The 23,410-nt window shown below is 32.5% G+C and overlaps 2 protein-coding genes across 2 annotated transcripts; both read right to left on the reverse strand.

The window, feature by feature from the left end:
• Nucleotides 1-6: 6 nt before the first annotated feature.
• Nucleotides 7-9,662, reverse strand: LOC117102761. The gene is made up of 12 exons (XM_033243168.1): nucleotides 9,086-9,662; nucleotides 8,357-8,474; nucleotides 7,716-7,859; nucleotides 6,298-6,450; nucleotides 5,113-5,274; nucleotides 4,482-4,577; nucleotides 3,679-3,876; nucleotides 3,288-3,452; nucleotides 2,994-3,120; nucleotides 1,886-2,025; nucleotides 1,649-1,775; nucleotides 7-1,296 (listed from the first exon to the last, which is right to left on the reverse strand). Exons 2-12 carry the CDS (start codon nucleotides 8,462-8,464, stop codon nucleotides 1,193-1,195), a joined length of 1,524 nt encoding a protein of 507 aa, XP_033099059.1. The 5' UTR covers nucleotides 8,465-8,474; nucleotides 9,086-9,662; the 3' UTR covers nucleotides 7-1,192.
• A 116-nt stretch (nucleotides 9,663-9,778) lies between these two features.
• LOC117102754 (centromere protein I-like) lies at nucleotides 9,779-22,957 on the reverse strand. The gene is made up of 13 exons (XM_033243162.1): nucleotides 22,698-22,957; nucleotides 21,992-22,110; nucleotides 21,343-21,450; nucleotides 20,287-20,448; nucleotides 18,961-19,081; nucleotides 18,580-18,665; nucleotides 17,717-17,834; nucleotides 16,824-17,025; nucleotides 15,730-15,883; nucleotides 14,192-14,316; nucleotides 14,010-14,061; nucleotides 13,466-13,684; nucleotides 9,779-12,627 (listed from the first exon to the last, which is right to left on the reverse strand). Exons 1-13 carry the CDS (start codon nucleotides 22,816-22,818, stop codon nucleotides 12,475-12,477), a joined length of 1,740 nt encoding a protein of 579 aa, XP_033099053.1. The 5' UTR covers nucleotides 22,819-22,957; the 3' UTR covers nucleotides 9,779-12,474.
• Nucleotides 22,958-23,410: the final 453 nt, after the last annotated feature.

Consider the following 23,410-nt stretch of genomic DNA (forward strand, 5'->3'; position numbering starts at 1 on the left):
GTCCTAAACAAATATAAAATGAATAAATAAATATATAGGAATAAATATATAAATTTGACCCAAAAGAGTGCTAGTGCTCTCTTACATGTTTTAGGTAAGTTCCAAAAAAAAAGAAAAAAGACTAGATAGCTGAAAGTTATAAAACTTCCTCTGTTCCTAAAAATGTTACAAAAATGAACCTTAGAGTAAAAAATAATTCATGAATTAGTTACGCTGTTAATGCCTCCATAACAAAACCATCCTGATTATGTTTATCCAAATTGTTCTACCATGCACAATACTAAAGCCCTGGCCAGACTCTCAAATTTTATTTCACAAACGCATGTGACAAGCCTAAATATGGTCATGATGACACACATTTTCTATACTGGCTTGGCTGTTTGATGTTTGTTCCGAGCTGTCTGTACTTTTTGTCTTTGTCCTGCACTTCTTTTAACATTTTTACTTTATTTTTTATTAATTATTTTGATTTAAAAATATATATTTTATTGAATTTTATTTTTTCATTGTAAAGGTGGCCAATTAGTTGTACAAGCCTAGCTCATTTATTGGTTTCACAACAAATTGTTTTTTTTTTGTTTCATTATTTATATTTTATTAATTTGTGAAATAAATACTGAACTAAACTGAACACATCATGAATATATACGGACATCAATACAGTTTTTTGTCAATTAAAATTTGATAATCTGGACAAAGCTTTAAACCAGTGGAAAAAAAAATTGAAAGGTCAACAAATGTGACACCAAGTCCTTCTAGTTTCCAAAATAATTTAGCTGGAACATATATATATATATATATTTTTCACACATATATTTTATGTATTCATACAAAAAAACAATTTTGTTTTCTCTTCAAGTATAAATTGAAGCATGCAAAACATATTACAAACCATGTTAAATCTGAATCAATTTCAGTTTATAACATTAAGTTCTATGAATTCCAGTACTAGGGAGCTTACGATTTACGCAATTATGCAATGCTTGAATGGATTCACTCATGCACGAATGTCCTACATCCTCTGCACAACATAGATTTGATTAAATTGCATCCTAGAATCCATACGACCTCAAGAACTCAACGTTTTCGCATTTGCAGATGAATTTCCGTGGTTATTATGTTCTACATCCTGCAATCATTGTGCAATCAAAAGCTCCCCTAGTATCTACCTACAACAAGCAGGTTGAAATTATTACATGATACCACACATTCCCTTGGACTTTGACCCAGACGCTCTTGTATTGCTACGTTTGCTTCTTCGGAAAGAGAGAAATTTCCGTCCATTATTAGGTGCAACTGTAATGAAGAGGAATAGAAACATAGATACATCGGACAATTATATCATGTCAAATCAATTCTAAATCAATGAAATAAAAGATCATTTTAAATCTTATTTTTTTATATAGGCAGAGTAACATAGTAAAAACATGGAGTTTCAAGCAAAGCTAAATATAGAACTCTGTTGGAAAGTTTTACCCAGCATGTGGTGAGCAACAGCCATGTAAACAACCAAATAATAAGGCATGGGAATCTTATAAATGATGATAATTTAATTTTTTTTTTTCTATTACAGATTCATGAAAAATTTTGCAGTATTTTGGGTGTATACCCATATCCACTCAAGAAAATAAATACAAAATACACATACCACTGGATGTATAACAACTTTCACTCTCAAACGTTGACCATTTGTCCTTTGCCTCATCATAAGTATATTGAGGTTGACCATTATCAAGACTTGGATCCCACCATGGCCTAGCAACATACCTTTCATTCTACAAAGAAACAAATAATGTTTACTGACTGACTTAAATATTGTCTATCTAATTTCTACATTTGTTCAATCTGAATATATACAATTTTGTTTCATAAATTCTATACTCACATTGCTTTCTACAGGGGGAGCTGTTGGTTTTTCTTCTAGTTTAACAAACATGCTGCTGAGTTCTTCTGTCATTCTTCCATCATTCTTCACTTCCTCACAGTAAGCTTGAAGCTTTTCATCTGAAGACTCACGGTAGCAAACTAATAAATAAAGAAAAACACAAATTTAATTCACAAGTCTCCCATATCAAAGCATCAGTAGAATGTACATTGTGTTCAAAGGTCAATAAGCATTATTTGAAGGTCAGCATAAGTTGCATGTACAGTGCACCCAAAGGTGAGTGAGCATCAGCTGTAAGTACAGTGCACCCAAAGGTCAGGGAGCATCAGTTGCATGTACAGTGCACCCAAAGGTCAGGGAGCATCAGTTGCATGTACAGTGCACCCAAAGGTCAGTGAGCATCAGTTGCATATACAATGATTCCAAAGATCAGTGAGCACCATTTGCATTGTACAGTTGCATGTACAGTGTGTCTAAAATTCAGTGAGCATCAGTTGCATAAAAAGTGATTTCATGAAGGGACCCTTAGGGGCGAAGAAAGTCATCGATTGAGACACTAGTCCACATTTCAAGCGCCCTGAGCATCTTACATTAGATGGATTTGTGCGCTATATAAAACTACACTATTATTATTATTATTAAAGGTCAGTGAGCATCAGTTACATGTGTATCCAAAGGTCAATGAGCATTAGTTACATGGTATATAGGGTTGTGTCTACATGTAAAGTGCAATTTAAAGCTCAGTGAGCACCAGTTGTATGTACAGTACAAAATTGTCAACGAGCATAAGTTACACGGTATATAGGGTTGTTGCATATACAGTAAAATCTAAAGCTTGGTGAACATCAGTTGCATGTGTATCCAAAGGTCATTGAGCATTTACTAAAGGTCAATGAGCATAAATAGAGAGTTCATGATATTTAAATCCTCAACATCCATAAAAACTTAAAAGCAGGCTTCAAATTAGTTAGATGCCTGTTTGCAAGACAGCCAGTTTCAGTAAGATTCAGAAATGGTAATGCAACTTAAATTATATAACTATTATTGTCTTTTCTCTTTCATATCTTTTCATTTTGTTCTATCATTTAATAGCGAGTTCAAAGCTTACCTGCAAGGAACATGTCCGTTATATAACTGAACTGCGTAAATTTCAAATAGGTACCAGCTGTTCGCTCCGCCAGCTCCTCATAGAATAAATTAGAGGTAGAGCCGTGCATGGCTTGCACACCGTACACCTGTAATCCAAGAAATAAATGCATCAGTATCAAGTGGTACATATTATGTTTATTTAACAAAGCCAAACAGAAAATGTAGTTAAATAAACATGTGGTAAAATAATCTATGCTAAAAGATAATCAAGCTGTGTCATATAAAAGTCACTGTTATAGGAACTCTGTAATACCTTGATGTTCATATCTCTTAATCTATCAAGCTCTGTATGCCAGTTGATATGTTGATCTGTGTAAGATGGAGGGTGGGGCACATCATCCCCTATCATCACCAAGGCTCGGGCAGATCCTTCGGTCCAGCTTAACTCTTGTGCTTTCTTCAACACCCATTCATAACACTGTAGTTAAATGAAAGAGAAATTGTCAACAGCTAGTTCATTTCTATTTGAGGGTTGTGTTGAAAAAAACAGCATACTCTCGCTAACTATTAAACTGAGTAACTAACATAAGAATGTGGCAATATTGAATACTTTAGTAGAAAGAAACTGTAATATATCTTTACAGTAATTAAAAAACTTAATATTTAGGATAAAAATAAATGGCTGGAAAAAAAGTTAATTTTACCTCTGGAGAATCACCTCCACCAGTCGATGGGACGTCATTAATGAATCGAATGAGCTTACGCCGGCTGTCTGTCAGATCACACGTTCTTAACACATAAGTGCTTTGATCACAATAATCCCCATGTGCCATAATGCCGATCCTGATATTGGGAATATCTCGAAGCAGACGGCTTGTTGTTTCCTCAACCTTTGAACGGACCTGCAGGCATAATTTAAAAAATATGTTTACATTACACAAATTCAATTAAAAATTCTTTTTAAGTACATAATAATCTTTGTTTCCACCAGAGATTTGTGGTTTTAGGTAAATCCTCGCCAACAGTGCTGTATCAGCCAATTCAATTCTGGAGATCGCAACATGTCAAGGCAAGTGTGACGGATAGTTTTCAACATTGATCCTATTAGACTGCCATAAATGGTTTGCAGACAGCATTCCATTGGACAAGCACTCAGACAAAGAACAGACAGATTCATTTCTGAGTGTATGCACCATGTATTAAGAATGATTAATTCAAAATTAATACAAAGCAATTATTTTGTTCTTCATAATCTACAAGAAATGCTAGATATACCAATTTTTAGTTCCTATGCATACAATGCAATAGGAACTTTTAATGACTAGATTACAATCTAAAACATCAACAACATTTATTCTTTCATATTAAACAATAGAAAAATAAATAAATTTTGGGAAACATTCTATAATAATACTACTATACTTATAACAATAATAATATTAATAATATTTTAGGTGATTCAAGGAATAGTATTATTATAATATATTATTTTTATATTCTAACTCACCTGGTCCAAGCAGGCAGACATGCTGCCGGTGGTGTCAAATGAGAACACTACCTCAACATTGTTCCCTGCCTCTACAACAAAACTACTCAACAGCTCCTGTAGTGGTAAAACAATATTTATGCATCAGTATATACGTATTAATAAACATCTTTTATTTATATCATATCATGCCACTATCCTATCATATCATTATCATTATTTTTCTTCACTTTTATAATTACACAGGGGTCCCAAGTTGGAAGACGTTACTTCTGGGAGATGTGGTTAAATGAGCTTTCTTAATACATTCAATTTTATTTTTCTGCGCATGGTGATATCCATCGTCACCGATTTCTGCGAGACAATCGATAAATGAAGTATTAAAAATGTGCAAATATTATGAATTGAGGAAGGCCAGTCATTTTTCTGGAGATTTGTGCATGCTTGTGGGAGAACGTCCTGATTTCCAGGAGATTCCCACTCCTGGAAGTCGTGGGACCCTCGATTATTGAATAGTGTCTTGAAAGGAGTATACCTAACATCATGACTACAATTACCAAATCCACCTTTAGTACTACTATCATCACCACAGCAAACCACAACTACTGTATCAGCATAATATCTATTGCCACAAACACAATAATTTTCTTACCTGTAGAGTAGCTTCATCCAGTTGCTCATCCTCTTCCTCAACATTATTTGATGCTGCTGCTTCTGGTCGTTTAACCACTTTCACCTTCACCAAAGCTTCATCATCCAATCCCAATGAGATTGCTGACTGGCTCTCCTTCCCTATTATCTTCTTACCCTTTAGCTGTTGATGAAGATGGGAAAAAATTATCAACCAACAAAATTAACCAGTACAAACAGTAACAATAATAATTATATCAACAACAATAAAGAAAATATTTTCAATAACAATTTTCATATCAAATCTAAAAATTAATAGACAAGTAATATGATAATTGACAACGATTATAATACAAACATATTATATACTAAATTTGTGATAACAAATTTATTTAAATTATCAGTAGAAAAAAATAACACCTAAAAACATTTATTACTCAACAGCACCCATACAATTTTACTTGAATACCTTGTTCTTATAATTCCATGATGGTTTATTATACAAGCAGTACATTAGACATGTATTGGCTCTTTCAATTAGTTTATTATTAATACTTTACGATTGGTTAATAGATTAATTATAGTTCATTTATATCAATACTGTACATACAAAATGGAAAAGAAAGGTATACATTTTTGTATGACTAAATGAATATTTTTTAAACAGGTCTATATTTATGCCTTTATTTTATAGAATCACTTGCATAAGCCCAGTATATACCGTAAAACCTCGAATTGAAGCCCTGGGCTTCTTTTTATTGCAAATTTTGGATGGGCTTAATTTCGAAGCTACTTTTACGAAGTAAAGAGTGGGGGCTTCTTGAAAAATGAATACTGTAAATTTTGTGAATTTATCCTATAAAACAATAAATAAGGCCACTTTAACATAAATTTGTATCAGGGAGTGCATTTAACTGGCATTAAATCACCTAAACTACTGTACAAAGCTTGTTTTTAATTTATTTTGTTTTTGAAATTCATGTACAGTGTATGTACTGCACTATCTCGAAAAGAAACCTATGCTATCTTGAAAAGAAGCCCATCAGCTTCACTTTGTGATGGGCTTCTTTTTGAGGCGAATTTTGCGAGGGGGAGTTTCAATTCGAGATGGGCTTCATCTTGAGATTAGGCCCATTGGGTTTCAATTCGATTTTTTAAGGTAATATTTTTATTACAACTTTCTGAATATCATTGTGCACCAACTGACCTCTATCTCAACACTATTTGATAATCCAACTTCCAACCTTTCAGCTAACATACTCTTGACTTCTTGAATGGTACTTATATTCTCAATACACATTGGGAAGGTTTCACCATTCTCCTTCTGAACATATATGTTGTACTTCTCTACTGTAACCACCTGATGAATACAAAAATATTACATATGGAAGTTCAGTATATTTTCACTTCACTTGTAATACTTTACAAGTGGCAAAAGTGCTTTGATGGATTAACAGTGGGCATCAAAATAAATTTAAATAAAGTATATTATTTCATATTTATTTTATTAATTTTGACAAAAAATACAAAAAACTTGATAGTTAATAAAGAACAGGTATAAGATAATACATGTGTACCAGTTTGTATACTTTAAAATTCATATCTTTCTAACCAGACAATGAAGTTTACTCTTCATCAATAGTGGAGGTAAGCCAGGTAAACTTGTTAAGCCTAATTCACACTGGACTTTTTTTGGTAAAATTCTTACAGAGATCATTATAGTAAACATTCCAATGGAAATCTTACCATTGGATTCGTTCACTCAGAAAGACTTACTGAGGGCGTGAAAAGCAACTAATGAGCTGACCAATAAAGGCAATGGCGTATGCATACATAGGGGAGGGCACGGGGATGCACCCCCCCCCGGTCACCCCCAAAATCACGGTCAAGTAGTTAAAAATCACCATATTTTGCGAATTAGCGCCCCTCAACTGATCATCAAGCCCCGCCACTTCACCTTCGCGCCCCCATCAGCCCCCCGAATTCAAGACTTCTAGATACACCAATAGACAAAGTTTATGCCAGTGAAGGCGACTTAAGAAGTTGTGCTATTTGAACTGGACTTTTTGGCTCGGTGAAACTTGTAAATTTTACTGGGCACCTGGGACTCAGTGAAACTTAATCTCTGGCTCGGTATATCTTCCGGTTAGAAATAGTTACTGGGCTGTTCGCACTGGAGTTTTTTTTTTATAAGATTTACCAGCAGGTTAGTATTACCACAAAAAGTCCAGTATGAATTCGGCTTTAGTTTTCTGTTTGTCAAACACAACAGACAATTACTACTTGATGAATCAAGACCATTACATTGTCACACTTTCAACAGACATATTGTCCGATCAGATTTGTCTTCAATAAAGCATACCCTACCAGAATCAAACAAAGTAGGTGGTTACTCAAAATTATCTGTATGATTAGGGAGTTGTACTTCACTAATAACTAAGGCTTCAAATATCCCATTTCAATGACTGACCCATCATTTTAAAGATTACATACAGTAGGCCTACTCTAACTAAACTATTTTACAACAACATGTCTCAAATAATTTTTTTGCTAAAAGTATACTTCTGCTAAAGATAAAAATATTGAATCATATAAGAAATGGACAGGTGTAATCATTTAACAAACCTCTGCTTTTAGAACTGTTTCAGGTCGAACACCGAGGAAGCTGAGTGTATGAAATCTGTTTAATATCTTGCCAGTATACTTGATAATAATTTGTTTGGCAGATACCTTCTCTTCATCAGCAACCTGCTTACAGACATCTTCAATCTAGAAATTTAAATTTCAAAAATTAAAGAGTTAGGATAATAGATACAGCATGTTAATTTAAATGGTTTAAGACACCAACAAAAACAAATCAAAACAAAAAATCTGTATTTTTTTGGTCAATATAAAATTGTAGGCCTATATTTATAATTGATCCCAAATAAATATAATAAATATCAATAATATATAAAACATGAAATTTGAACTTATCAATAATATAACATAATAATAAATATAAGAACAAGTAATATCATTAAAACAATGATAATTTTCAATAATGATCATGATGATGCTGAAGGCGGTGACTGTATATAGGCCTACATAGCAAAACAACAATATACAATAATGAATATTGTTACAGTTTAATACTAGGAGGGGATGGGTTTCAAAATACATATCCATGGTGTATGGCTAGTGGTGTAGTGACCACAAATGCGATAGTTGCAGGGCCAGCAACATAAAACAATGTTAATCTTCAAAGCTAAGAAGGTAGGCTTTACCGTTTTATTAGGAGGTAAGTGAAAGTTGGTTGTTCTTCCTGATTTTGAAAGCTTCACATTAACATCAAGATTTCCAGAAGCAGCACACGATTTTGATTTTGAAGGCATTTTGTCTCTCCTGTTGTTTCAGTGAAAAAAGAAATAAAAATTTGAGTGTACTAACAATGAATGAATGAAGGAAAGTGAGTTGAAGACCACGCAGTACTCAATGTTCCTGTTTCTGTAGCCTTATGCTACAGCTTGTATTTAATACAGTACTCTAAAGGAGTTCATTTCATTTCATTTCATTTATTTATTCGACCAATACACATTTACAAAAGGTACAGTACAACAAAAATTATGGTCAGGGGCAGCTTAAGCAAAATTTTACTATTTAATAACTCATTGAGAGTCAGCTGCCCCATTAGTTCCATGTTAAACTGCAATATTATGAAATTACAGTATGTACAATTGTACAATGAATCATGAATAACTTATTCTATAAATTTTAAATGATAATATCACTGAAAAACAGTATAATTATATGAATTACTTTATGAAGCAAAGCCTACTAGATAGTACTACCACACCCACGTCGGCACTACATGCTCGCCCAGCCTAGGCCTAGCCAGGTAAGGCCCTGTCTGTCTGTTGTGACTGTGTTGTGTGATTCGTGATGATGTAGGCCTAGGCTAAGTAGGAACTAGATAACAAATAATCGTATTATGGAATAAAAAAAAAAGACTTTACCTCTCTTTATCAACTTGATGCTATGTTTTAACATTCAATGTCAACTATAAGCTTCACAATAATGAAGGAAGCCCATTGCAAATAATATTTTATACATTTCCACAGGATACGATTTCAGTCATGACTGAAAATAAACATCTCTTGCTCGTAGTTTATATACCGATTACGACACGAGTTATTTATAGCAACCAATCACTGACGATGTTTGAGTTTCGTAATCTTTGATACCCTGGCAAACTCTTCGTATCTTCTTGTACACAAATTTTAAAATATTATTGTAAAATGAACATATTTCTTAAAAGTAATATGTGATTTGTTTTCAAAACGCTATTTTGTTTATTGTACTTAGAGGAAGAAGTTATTCGCACGGTTTGTATTGATTTTGTGCATATATATAATAATGGTATACCTGACGATGAACGAGTGAATTTTGGATGGACTAAATTCACTTCAAAAGGCCATGGACTGTTATTAATTAACAGTAAACTAATTAATCACAGTACTTACTACCAATATAATCACATCAACAATATCATTGCAAAATTACCACATCAGCAATATCATTACAATTAAATTGTCATAATATTTAACACTACACCAATCATTAAAACATTCCCAAATTTAAAAAAAAGTTTTTAACTTTTGTTTTCCTTATGAACAGAGGTAGAGCAAATTATATACAATTAGTCTTTCTTTTTTTTTTTATAAAGCACAATTTTTATTTTAAACATTATTGCTTGAAATGTACAAATTGGGGCTGTCATAAAATGGCACTGTTAACACCAATGCACAGATAATAATATAAGTTATAGTAGAGTTTTATAACATATTCACATATTTACATTGTCAACACAGACCAACTCTAGCAAAATTCATAAAAAGTGCCTTTAAAATCAATCCAAATTAACAATAAAATTTAAAAACTTAATCTCTTATTTGAATGTGGGAACCATCAAAATGTAAACAATAAAATATTAAGCTGAGCATCTTCCTGAGAGGTAACTTGTGCTGTGAGTTCCCAGCCCAAATTACTATTTTCCAAAATGAGAACAAATGAAGAATTATAATTAATATAACAGATGAATGAATATCAATTTGACCCCTGACCTCTCATTACACAATGAAAATTGTTGAAAGTAAATAACCTTGAGAGCTGGAACCACAAATAACACATTATCATGTCCAATTCCATGTAGCTTACCATGCAATTAACAAAAAAGTTTCTATCTATATTAAATTCAAGATTAATAAAAGTTGTTAATAAAAATATTAAGTTATTTATCTTAAACCACATGTACTATATACACACTAGTATGTCATAATCAATATAGTGTTGTTCAGTAATGTTGTTGTTGTAATGTATTGGTATAGAGCAGGGGTGGGCATAACAATGGGTTGTGGGGGGGGGGGTTTACACACTTTTTTGTTTTTGCAAGCTCACAGTCTACTTTCTAGTTTGTGAAGTGAGCGGCAATATAATTCTCTGTTTAGTAATTTAAAAATCCAAACACAGCTTGAATTTTAGGACATAGACACATTTGCTGCCATGAAATAGAATACTCGTCTTGCAGGCTGTTTCTAGTCAGCCACAGATGAATATACTCCCAGACAGACACACTATAATTCTGTATTGTATATTATGAAAATGTAGGCGATGCCACAACTGGACAAACATACCAGGAAGGTACAAAATTATATTTTAAAAAATGTTCAATGTATTATTACATTCACCAACTGTTATACAATATTAAAACCTAAAAAAATTAATTACTAACATAGCATATATTTATAAGTATCACATAGGTTAAAAAAAAAACACAAGCAATTTGGATGGTTTACAGAAACATTATTAAAAAAATTCTAAATATTAGTACCAGCTAATTTCAGTATCTATACAAAACATTATAGGAAAGATATTATGTGAGCACTCAAGAATATAATATTCTTACTACTTTTAAATTGAAAGCTATTAATTCAAATATAGTTAGCAGCTAAGATATATAATTGTTTAACACACATAGTCTACCACTAAATACTGTAATATTTTAAAACTATTGTTTTTCATCAATGTTTTTAACATTTATGCAAATTAATGTAATTATTATTATAAAATGTTTTCATTCTGTAAAGCAATTTTTTTTCTTCAATTACTTATTAAACTTACATTTTTACAATCATCATCATTGCAACATTAGCATCAACAGCAACATTATCTCTACCACAAAAGTCAATTATCTTAAAAAAGCACATAGCACTAATGTATATTATTCATATCATTATCATCATCACCAACATTATCATCATCACAATATATCAACAATATATTTTCAACATAATATTGTCATCATAAAAATATTGTCATCATCATATTTAAATTATAAATTTTATAATCATCATTAAAATTTTTCATAAAAAATCACAGCAGCTCCACTGATAAATTACATGTTTATAGTACAACGGACCTGTCCACTAAGCCCCGCCCTCTGTTGCTAAGGTACCGATGAATGAGAGGATTTTAAACGTATGTAAATTTGTGCATGTGTGTGTGGGAAATGCAAGTACTCCTGGCTACAGAATAACACATTCGGATTGTTCAGTTAAGTTTGAAACTCTAGAAAGATATATTGTTAGTGATAAAATCTGAAAAACACTGAATTGCTCACTTAATTAAAAACACAAAAAAATGAAATAATTACATGTGAGACAAAAACAGAAAGAATTAAATTTTTGAATAGTCTAAAACTTGTTACTAAAATAATCATTATCAGTCAATTTAAGCACCAATCCAATTACTATATCTGTTGATAGTAGAGTAAAAATAAATTTTCAATTGGAAGTTATTAAAATTAAGTACCAGTATATTGTTACAATCATCATCATGTGTGTGCTTACAAAAAAAAGGTCTCTCTCTAATTAAAGACCCCTCCAATTAAGACCACTTTTATGTGGTGCCAAATTCACAAATGTCTTTTATCTTTATTATTCTAACTAGAGAGTGAAGAAACCCTCAAATATTTAATTAAAACACTGAATTGTTCACTTAATTTTTTTAAAATATTATAATTCACATGAGGCGAAACAAAAAGAATCAATTTATTTTAAAATATTTAAAGGCTTGTTGTTAAAATAATAATTATCAGTCAATTTAAGCATCAATCCAATGACCTTGAGTCTGTTGATAATCAAGTAAAAACAATTTTAGTTCTAATTTTCAATTGGAAGTTATTGAATTATACTTTATAATACTACACAAAGTAAGCAATTAACATATTACAGTTAATTTCATGTGTTACCTTAACACAGACAGTATATCTTTAATGGTATACAACATGAAAAATTTATCAAAATTACTTTATCCTAAACATAATCAACATAGCCACATTCAGGATTCACTGCTTTTGGCTTGTAGAGCTCCCTCTCTTGATGAATGTGTTAATGAATTCAACAATGCCGTTTAGACCTTCGTTGCTAAGGAACTGTAGGTACACGATGCGGATGTTCCCCTTGATCTGGATAGGGTGGTATTTCTCATCTGCCTGAGTCTGTTCAAGATGGAAACAAAATTAATCATAACAACATTTGGTACTTATAATTCAAAACGCTTGAGGCAATCCTTTATCCTTTATATTTATATAACAGAGATTTCAAAAGATAACTAATTAATTGTTTTGGTTTGGTGTTTCCTTTTATATATTGATTGCTGAATGTCTTGGGACAATGTATCTAATAGCTTCTCAATTTGCTTATGACAATAAAGACATATTGTTTCTAGTATTTATATAGCACTTTATCCAACTCTTATTCTCCCCTGGAGCATTAGTTCCATCATTCTCAATGTACAAAATCCACTACTTTCTGTTAAGGATTCCTAGTACAACAGCATCTGAATTTCAACAGATAAGTACAGAAATGAAACATAGCATCACCACACCCATATTTGGATTTGATATGACATTACCATGCTTATATGTGCAATTTACACAAGTGTGTCACATAAAACTTCATTTATTGTATGTACTATAATATGATTTTGTTCAGCTAACAGATAGTGAACATGTTTAACTTAATGCTGAAGTAAATGCAGATTTAGTGTACTACCCAGGAGTATAATTGGGTACCTGGTTTAAAAAGCAGAGTGGAAAAGAACTGGGCACCCTACCACACAATGCCGAGGCTTAGTACAATGGGCTAACAGATCATTCCCCTATGTTCAGTAATGAATACGGGATTACCTCTACTTTGAATTTTATGTTCACTTCGGGTTTTTTATGTGAGGGAAGCCATATCATACATAATTGCCTGAATTCACGACTGTATTGGACTAGCTTTGTCTACTTTTAGAGAAAAAAACAGCCCTTAATTCTTGTTTTCATTTCTCACCTCTTTCAGGAAATTGTAGGAATAACCAGAAAGGGCCATGTGGTGCTGGATGGAGAATATGACATTGATGTGTCGGACATGGGAACGTTCAAGAATATCGATTGGGATGTCGAATATCATTGTCTTGGATGTACCCTGGAATGACATGTTTCTCCATAAGGCATTGCTGATGTCAATGATGTACTGGTTCAGTATTTTGATTCCTTCTTTAAGATTACCCTGAAATGATAATGATACTAAAAGTAATAATGCTGCAGAACAACCAGATTCATGAACAGGCCAATTCCATGCATGACCAGACTACTTAATTCATTTAAGAGCTTGTCTCTACGTTGGGTTCTATCCCATGTACAGTAGTTATGACTTGCAAAACACATCAACTGTTTGTATTACTGTTCAGTACTCCCTGTCTTAGTATATCCATATTTTTATACAATTCTATTTTTATATTGAATATTTTTATGTGATTTTTAAAAAATAATTAATAAATAAAATAAACCTGAATTATTCTAATATACTTTATAAAATAATGAAAAAAACAAACCTTTAAAGAACTATGTTCAAGTGTCTTCATAGTATTGAATTCTTCCTTGTAACTACATCAAGTTAAGAGAAAACAACAATTGAATGACAAAGAAAAATTTGATTGACTTTTGATTTGTAGTAGTTTAGTCAGCAGTTTAACGAACTACAGTAATGAAAAAACAAATCTACAATAACACTCACTTGCAAACAACTTTGCATAAACGGCATAATGCTACAGCATTGTTTGACAGCATGGCCCTATAAACGATACCTGGTGTTGGTACACTGACAAATGGTATGCTGTAGGTGCGGAAAATTACAGACACCTAATAACAGGAAGTGATCAAATTAGTAAACACAATGTGACCTAACAGTAGTGATTAACAATAGCTTTATACTTGTAATAGGTGTGGAGCATCAGATAACTATTAAAAGAAAGTGATCTATTTAGAAAATAACATGTAATATACAAATGTATTACATATCAACAAATCTGAACAAAAAACCTGAAAACTTTTAACCTCTTGCAGTCACAGATTTTCTTCAGGAGTTACATACATAATTGTCATGTTTGATTTAATTAAATGCTATAAAATGTGTAAGTACATTTTGAAATGAATACAAGTTTTAAAATATAGGTCAGGTTATACAAAGATAATGCATCCAAACCATTACGATTTGGAGGTCGACTTAAACAAAGGGTCAGCTCATTCATAAGACATACATTCAAATACCAAAATTCTGGTCCCAAATTGGGGGTGTGCTTATAAATACTGATATTTTATGTAAGTAATTAATACTCACAACAGAATGCTACAAACAAGAGTTGGTTTATAAATGTTTGATATAATTTCCAAATGTTAACCTCTGTCCATACTATCAAATCAAATTTAAGTGACAACAAAATTTGGATATAACATGTCATCATCATGCCCATATATAAAATTTCACGTGATCTACAAGGTCAAATTTGAGATAAAAAAGAAGGTCAAAAGATCATTGACATTACATAAGGTCAATTTTTCAAAATAATGGCAGATTTATATTCCTTAGTTAATTCTCTTTTTATAAATATGAATTTTATGAATATCGGTCAACCCACTGCTGAGATATTAAGTTTAAATGTTGGTGGCCACACCCGTTTTGGCCAATTTTGCCATATTTGGGCGGGCCGTAACTTTCAAAATATTGATCCGATTTAGCTAAAATTTTAGATTTGCGCGTTTGATGCCAAACCCAACATGTATACCAATTTTCATCGAAATCGGAGTCGGTCTGGTTAAACCCATTGGGTGAATTGACATGGAATGACCCAAATGGTAAAAGAATCATTTAAAATAAATCCGACATTTTGTTATGAAGTTACAGGAGTTCAAACATACAGCTGTTTAAAGAACAATATTTGAGAAATCAGCCTTCAAAGTTTATGATTTCGGGCATTTCTCAAGCAGAAACCATCACCAAATCGTTAAAAATTGTTATTTTAATATCGAAAATGGGAAAAATAACAGCATAGCATGATATTTATAGACATACAAAGGTTAGTTTAGTGCAATAAAATAGATTCCAACATGTTTTGGTCATTATCTCTGAAACACGATTTGCGACAAGTGACTGGTTTGGCTTGTCTTTGCCACATAAGGTCCTGATGTGATGTCATCATGACCATATTCACGCATGACACATGTTTTTGTCAAATAAAATTTTATAGTCTGGTCAGGGCTTTAAAATCCACTTACCAGCTCATAAAATGAGAAAACATGGTAAAGAAGCAAGGTGTGATCATTTTCCTGCTGGAGTGCAACGCAACTGATATCATCAACAAAGACAATTAATTGTTGAATTGTGTCCACTGCTAGTTCAGGATCTAACACCTCTTCAAACATTGAATCACTATAAATAAAAAAAAAAAAAGAAAATAGTTATTATTTACCTAAAATGGGATAATGTTTTCAACAGGGCTCAGTGTGCTTAACTCTGTCAAGATTATCAAATTTTCTTTGAAAAAACTGTTGTATGCCCATATATAGTCATGATGTACCAATATATGGTTATGATGTGATGTCATCATGACCATATTTAGGCATGTCACAAGTATTTGTCACATGAAATTTGATAGCCTGAAAAGGACTTAAGATAGTGAAGCTATATAAAGCCAGTTTTTCACTAGGTTTTTCATGCTTTCGCATGAATCGAAAGCGTCGTTCATGCGCATGCACATTTACATTTCTATCGGAGATTTTGCTTCAGTGAAATTGGTAGTTTGAACTGTTTCTACTTTTTGCAAAGCGAAAAATGTTCGCAACAAATCAGAGCTCAGAAACCGAACCAATGCCTTCGATTAGCGCAAATAAACTTGTCTAGTGGGAAACTGGTTTTACTTGCAGATAATAAATCCTGTTTTTAAATTTGAAGCACCCTAAGATTGCAGGGCAAGGACTGAACCACCAATGTAAAGCTACACTACTAAAAAACAAAGGTAAAAAAAGTGTTAGCTCAAATCTTAGTGGTACAGTGAAATGTTGATTTACGAATAATCAATTTTACGAATGATCTTTGCTCTTGATGACGTCATCATCAAACAAGCACTACTTTGGTTCTTGTAAATTTAGCCGGTTTAGGCTGGTAGACCATGCTGTTCCACTTTTGGTTCATGCTAGGCCTGGCCACCGTCAGCCCATCAACGCTCAAGTGGCAGAGAATAGCGAGGCTTAGGTAGTGGAACCAACACCTGATCTAGTTTCAATTTATGTTTACCCGTTGGTAAAATTATGTCTAATAACCAATCTTGTCTGAAATTAGTTCACACGAACACAAAATGACAAAATCATACCAGTTCATTTCCAAATGCTCATCTGTTGCATCTCCACCACCACCAACTTTCCTCCTTGTATAAGCTGCCCTATGCTTCGGTAACTCCACCTCCAGATAATGCCGCAGCAACTCTGTAAGGCAGTAGATCAATTGACACTTAAAGTAGACTGATGAGCAGAAAAACAGCTTCCTTAGAGGCTCCAAAAGCAGGTCATTTAATCCTAAAGACAAAAAAATAGTTAATTTTAGGACAAGAAGAAAAACAATGGTAAATATTATGTAATCCACATCCTTCTATTATCCTGAGCCATAATTGCTGTGATTGGTTAAGTTACCGTGTATAGACTCATTTACTACTACTAATCACCATTAGAATTGACTGTATGTACACTGATGTCATGACTGAATCAATTTGCTATTTGCTATTCATGGTTCTCATTCTTGTCTTGATCCAACTAATAAAACATGTTGTGCTTCCAATTAAAAGTTAATGTCTTAATACAACTTGAAAAAATCAAATGCATAAATAAAAGCAGAGGTACATGAGAAAAAAATATCCTCCTGGTAGGAGCATATTAGTATAATGCAGTCTGCAGAAACTATGTCAAAATTACTCTTATCAGACGAGGTGCTACCAGCCATTGGTCATCTGTCAACACACTGTACTTGGCATGCGTGTCAAATGATATGAATTTTGACAGCACAGAGTATATCTGTTCAAGTGCAGTTCATACAATAATTAAAGTTGTTTGAAAGGGGCAGCCTAATGCTTTTCATAGCACAAAACAATAAATAGTTGAAGTGTTTCTATGGCAAGCACTACAGTTAGAAATGTAAGGGAAAAGAATGGGAACCATAACCAACTCTTTGATGACATACATTACAAGACGACAGGAAAAAACATGCACTTACTTTGAAAGGGATGTACTCTGAACCTAGTGATGAGTCGTAGTATGTACGGCCGATAGTCCAAACCATTCCACACGTACAAGTACTTGACTAAAAAGCTTTCAGACACTGGCACATCCTCCTGAGAATGAAACATTTGAAGTACATTGTGATTTACATAAAATATTAAAATATTTCCTCAAATACTGTTTACAAAAAAAGATAAGTGGATTTAAAGAATAAAGTATACTGTATAGTTTGCAAACAAGATTCTGTTACAAATATGGAGGCACAGTTAAAAATTAGGTGATTCTGTTGCAATTAAAGTCAGGCTCCGGAGGAAAAACATTTTTTGATATGTTGTAGAACTGTTTTATCTAAGACAGAAAAAAGTTTTTTGACGAAAAACTGGGGAACGGTGAATGAGATACATATTTTTTAACATTTAAAAACTGGGGGAAAAAGGGGCGTAACTGACCATTTTTACACCTTATTCCCCTAGTTTTTAAATATTAAAAAATCTGTATGTCATTCACTGTTCCCCAGTTTTCCATCAAACAACTTTTTTCTGTCTTAGAAAAATCAGATCTACAACATATCAAAACACTTTTTTCCTCCGGAGCCTGACTTTAAGGCCGATCACTCACTACACCCGACGTGATTCTATGAAGAATGCAATGCGACGATGCAGGCAACAGATCGTCTTTAATGATGATCTGTTCAGGCTGCCACCAACAATCGGCAGACAGCGTCACAACGCCTATCGCTGACAGGGAGCAGACCAGAGACATATCAAAAGGCCTTTTTTGCAGAGAAGGAAACATGTGGCATAGTTATGATGGGAGCATTGTTGCATTAAGGCCTTAAATAATAGATAATTGACTGACCTGCAAGAACTCGGTGAAATTGATTAGTAGCTGTAGGAGGTGCTCTGCTCTTGGGTTGTTTCCAGCATCATCACAATCAAGAAGTTCTACAAAACCAATATCAAATCATTCTGCATTCATTTTTTGTATATATAATATTCATTAGATGAAGAACTAGCATCCAATTATCTAATCGATATTAAAGAAAATAGTCTAATATGAAAATAAAGTCATAACAGTATAAAAAAAATGTGTTAAATGCTTGCACAAAAATAAGTATTTACTTCAGAGCCTCACCGACTAAGACTATGACTATACTTTGTATTAATATAAAAAGTGTAATGACAATATATGTACCATAACATTTAGAAATATGAAAACAGATATGCAACTCATTAATACCTTCATGTAATGTTTGATAGAGCCAGAAACTAAGCCTTTGTACAATGTTCTCATCTCTTGTGCATGAGACAGCATGCTGTAGAAAAGGTGACTGCAACACTGCAGCTATTTGACTAGGTAACTGTGGAAAATGTACACAGATGTCAAATTATTTACCTCATAAATTTTTCTTTTTATGTTTCCCTACCATGCCAGCTAATGCAAAATGTGCAACACTACTCTACCCCACTGGCAAACACCACATTTATAACTCTCCCTTACCTTAAAAACAATAACAGATAAAATAAAGGCCTGTTTTATTTAAGTCGTAGTAGTAAATCATGATTATGACATTATCTGATTTAATTTGTTAAAATATTTTGTTATCGTATACATGATAAATCATTATTGAATCGTTCTAGTGTAAAGACCACTCTTATTTCTTTTGTTTTCTATATCAACAATCGCTTTTTAGCTTTTTTATCGTTATCTTAGAAGTATGTATAAACAGGAATTTACTTTTTCTATACCTTGTTTCGCAAACAATTTTTTTTTAAATGTCAGATGAGGGCAGAAAAAAAAAATGGAATTTTGTTTTCTTATTTAGCAAATCATTTTCCAAAAAACATCCACAAAAAGAAAAACAAAATGTTATTGGTGAATGTAAACAGTTTGGTAATGGGATGGTTAAATGTTTTAAATTTACATAATTAGGAAGAAATATACATATCTTATTTTTGGAGATTTCAAGGTAATAAAAATAAAGTAACACTTTTATTTTTTTCTAGAATTTTCCATTTTTTTTTTTTTTTGTGGCAGCGGGTGCAATAATTGGCCAAAAATAACATTTTATTCTTACTTAAAATCATCATTATTGGCAGACGGAGGGTTCACTAAACAAGGTATAAAAAGAAATCACGCCTTATCTCTCAACTAAAAATAGCTTGTAAAATGGAAATACTATCGCTACCACACCGTCAAGAACAAACACATTTACCCACATGTCAACTCTTTATACGACCTTTAATCACAAATTTAATAAACGTACTCGGTGGATAATAGGCAGTTTTTGCCGTACAACGTTAACCTTAACGGATGATGTCATAATTTATTCATCTTGCGTTGCGGAGTATGTTAATTTCAGGATTTTACATGATTGAAATACGTTAGTTAAGGGTTTGCGCATGCCTATTTCGATTTGTTTACAAAAGGGGCGGAGCTATCACGCTGCATGTTGGGTAATAACGTTAAAGTTAAGGTTAACATCATGCGGCAAAAACTACCTACTAATGCACATAAACATTGATCATTGTAAAGCACATTGAAATAACAAAAACTAATGGTTACCTCCAGCCTGTCTAGATTCACAAGCAGTTCATCAAATGTTGTGATTTGGCTAATTGGTACCTTAGTCGTTTCTGAGATGAGTACATTAAAGGAGCCAGAATCCTGACCCCAGCTGCTTGATGACAGGGATGGAATCACTTCCTGTTTTCTGCGTTTAGATTTCTGTGGGTGAAAAAAAAAATATGTTGGAAATTGAATGATTTTGTATACACAACACCACAGATACATTACACTATGTAAATCTTAGTTGAAGCCTTATGGGATTATAAGCTGATATCCCTGTCTCTTATACACATCTAGATGTGTATAAGAGACAGGTTATGATGGGAGCATTGTTGCATTAAGGCCTTAAATAACAGATAATTGACTGACCTGCAAGAACTCGGTGAAATTGATTAGTAGCTGTAGGAGGTGCTCTGCTCTTGGGTTGTTTCCAGCATCATCACAATCAAGAAGTTCTACAAAACCAATATCAAATCATTTTGCATTCATTTTTTGTATAAATAATATTCATTAGATGAAGAACTAGCATCCAATTATCTAATCGATATTAAAGAAAATAGTCTAATATGAAAATAAAGTCATAACAGTATAAAAAAAATGTGTTAAATGCTTGCACAAAAATAAGTATTTACTTCAGAGCCTCACCGACTAAGACTACGACTATACTTTGTACTAATATAAATAGTGTAATGACAGTATTTTGCATGCACAAAACAAAAAGAAAAGCGAAGTACTACCACAAGATAGGGGGCGCCCTATTAGAATACAAATGGAAACTGGAACTCAAACATGCGTTCTATAGACACAGTACATGTTCCATACATGTTCCAAACATTCTTCTGAAGGGTGCCCCTCTAGTTTGTGATATTACTTTCTGAGATAGGATTCTGTTTCAACAAGTTGTACATCTTGCAGCCGTATTATGTTTGCTATCAATATTATTGATTTAGAAGTCTAAATATCAATCTAAATTTTTTTTAAAACATGGAAATGTGTTGTATGTAGTAATTGACAGGGCCTTTCACTGAATGATGAAATAAAAATAAAACTTACCAGGAGATCACTTTCAATAAAATTGAAGATGACACCATAGAGAGAATGTATCTTGTCCTTAGCATCAATCACATCAAACACTAAAACCATCCATCTGCATAGTAGAGCCTACCAATCAATAAACCAAAATTAATTCAAAAATATTAATCTATACTATTCACAAAAACAAACAGTTAAGACCTACATATAGTACTTTTAAGAATGATACAGGTGCAATTATTATGTCTACACTTATAATTCAAATACTTAAAAAATGAGTTAAGTTAGTTTAAAATATATTATAATATTACAGTATACAGTATAAATTATGTTACAATTAGCTAAACAAGTTTGGGGATCCAAACCCTAAGGTCCTACTCTCTGTAGTATCAGGCCTCATTAATTCATTTAGCTTAATATAGACAAAATGCTAATTAAATTATTAATTTCACTAATGAAACACAATGGCTGACTTATTTTGTCATTTATAATAAAATCTGATAGTCACATCAAAACAAACAAATCCATATTCATTTCTAAAGAACTGGCATGTTTTCAACTTTTTGGAGTTGTAATATTATGTAAATTGACCTTCTTAAAATCCTTTATTATCAACTTTATGGCTTGAAGAACATTACCTTAGGTGCAATGTGTCTATTAACTGACTTACCTGTATCTCTGGAGATGGTGTGTTTGTACAGATCCATGAAATGCAGTTAATGATGATTTGTTGAGAAAGTCTTGTATTTGGCAACATGAACTTGATGAGCTTCGAATTGACAGCATCAGCTATTTAAAAGATAGCACAGGAATCAGCTACTTTAGGCTCTTTCCACCCTATTTATTTTTTTATTCACGGTATAAAAATATAACACCAAAACAGGCAGCCTGTAGGCTGAAATCGTTGGTTTACAAAAAAAATATATATATATGTTATAAGTATCAGAAAAAATTACACCAAAGGTAGCAACAATACAAAAAAAGAAATTTATCAAATTCACAATCCAATTAAACTATAGAATAAATTATTGAAAAAAAGTTATATATACACAGTCATCAAAATTAACAAATATTACAATCCATCAGATCTATCAGATTTTCTTTGACAAAATACTTCTGTATGCCCATATATAGTCATGATGTGCACATATATAGTCATGGTGTGCCTAATATGGTCATTATATACATATGGTCATGTGATATCATGACCATATTTGATACATGACATGATGTGTTATCATGACCATATTTAGGCATGTCACATTCTATAGTGGGGGCTTAAGAATTAAAGATATTATTAAACTACACAACACCTTACAAGCTGCGCCACACGCTCCTATAAAATTAATAACACTAACAACTATATAAAGACTTACAGAATCTGGCACTGGCAGCTACATCAAGAAGATTGGTGATGTCATCATTCGACAATCCTTTCGCCTTTGCAACTTTTTGTATGGTGTCAATTGCTATCTGTAGTTTGAGGTTACCACGCATCTTCGTACTTGAGTGTTCTGTTCAAGCACAAAAATCAGCTGTTTTTTTACTAAATACACTTTTTTTTTTCATAAGAACCAGGAAAATTTTGCTCGGGCACAGTGTTCAGCCTGAAAATATTTTTATGTTGTTCTTATTTTTTCGCACTTTTCAAACATTATTATTGTACAGTAGTATATTATTGTAGTGTATTCCAGAGGGTATTATATATATCACACCTATAGTACTGCAAATAAGGTACAGATAATATTTGTTGGTTTTATTTTTTTTTTTAAGACAAAAACCTCATTTTACAACCCCAGCCTCAATTTGTTCTTATTTTGTTCTTAATTTTAAGCAATTTCAGCCTCAGTGTTCTTATAAAATGTGTTCTTATAAAAAAAAAGTGTAGGATAAGCTACAATCAATATTTGCATTGTTATACAGTTTTTTCTGATCCCATCTCAATGTTCAAAGTTAAAATTCTTTCAAACACTTACTGTAAAAAATCTTAAGCATTTTTTCCTAGTGTTTAGCTTCCTTTTTTTTTTCTTTATACATTTTCTATTTTTACAGTTGAATAGTAAAGGGCTTGTGTGTTTCTCTGATTGTT

Source organism: Anneissia japonica, unplaced genomic scaffold (genome assembly GCF_011630105.1).
Source record: "Anneissia japonica isolate Jap-2015-1 unplaced genomic scaffold, ASM1163010v1 scaffold288178_len262860_cov156, whole genome shotgun sequence".
NCBI classification, from domain to species: domain Eukaryota; kingdom Metazoa; phylum Echinodermata; class Crinoidea; order Comatulida; family Comatulidae; genus Anneissia; species Anneissia japonica.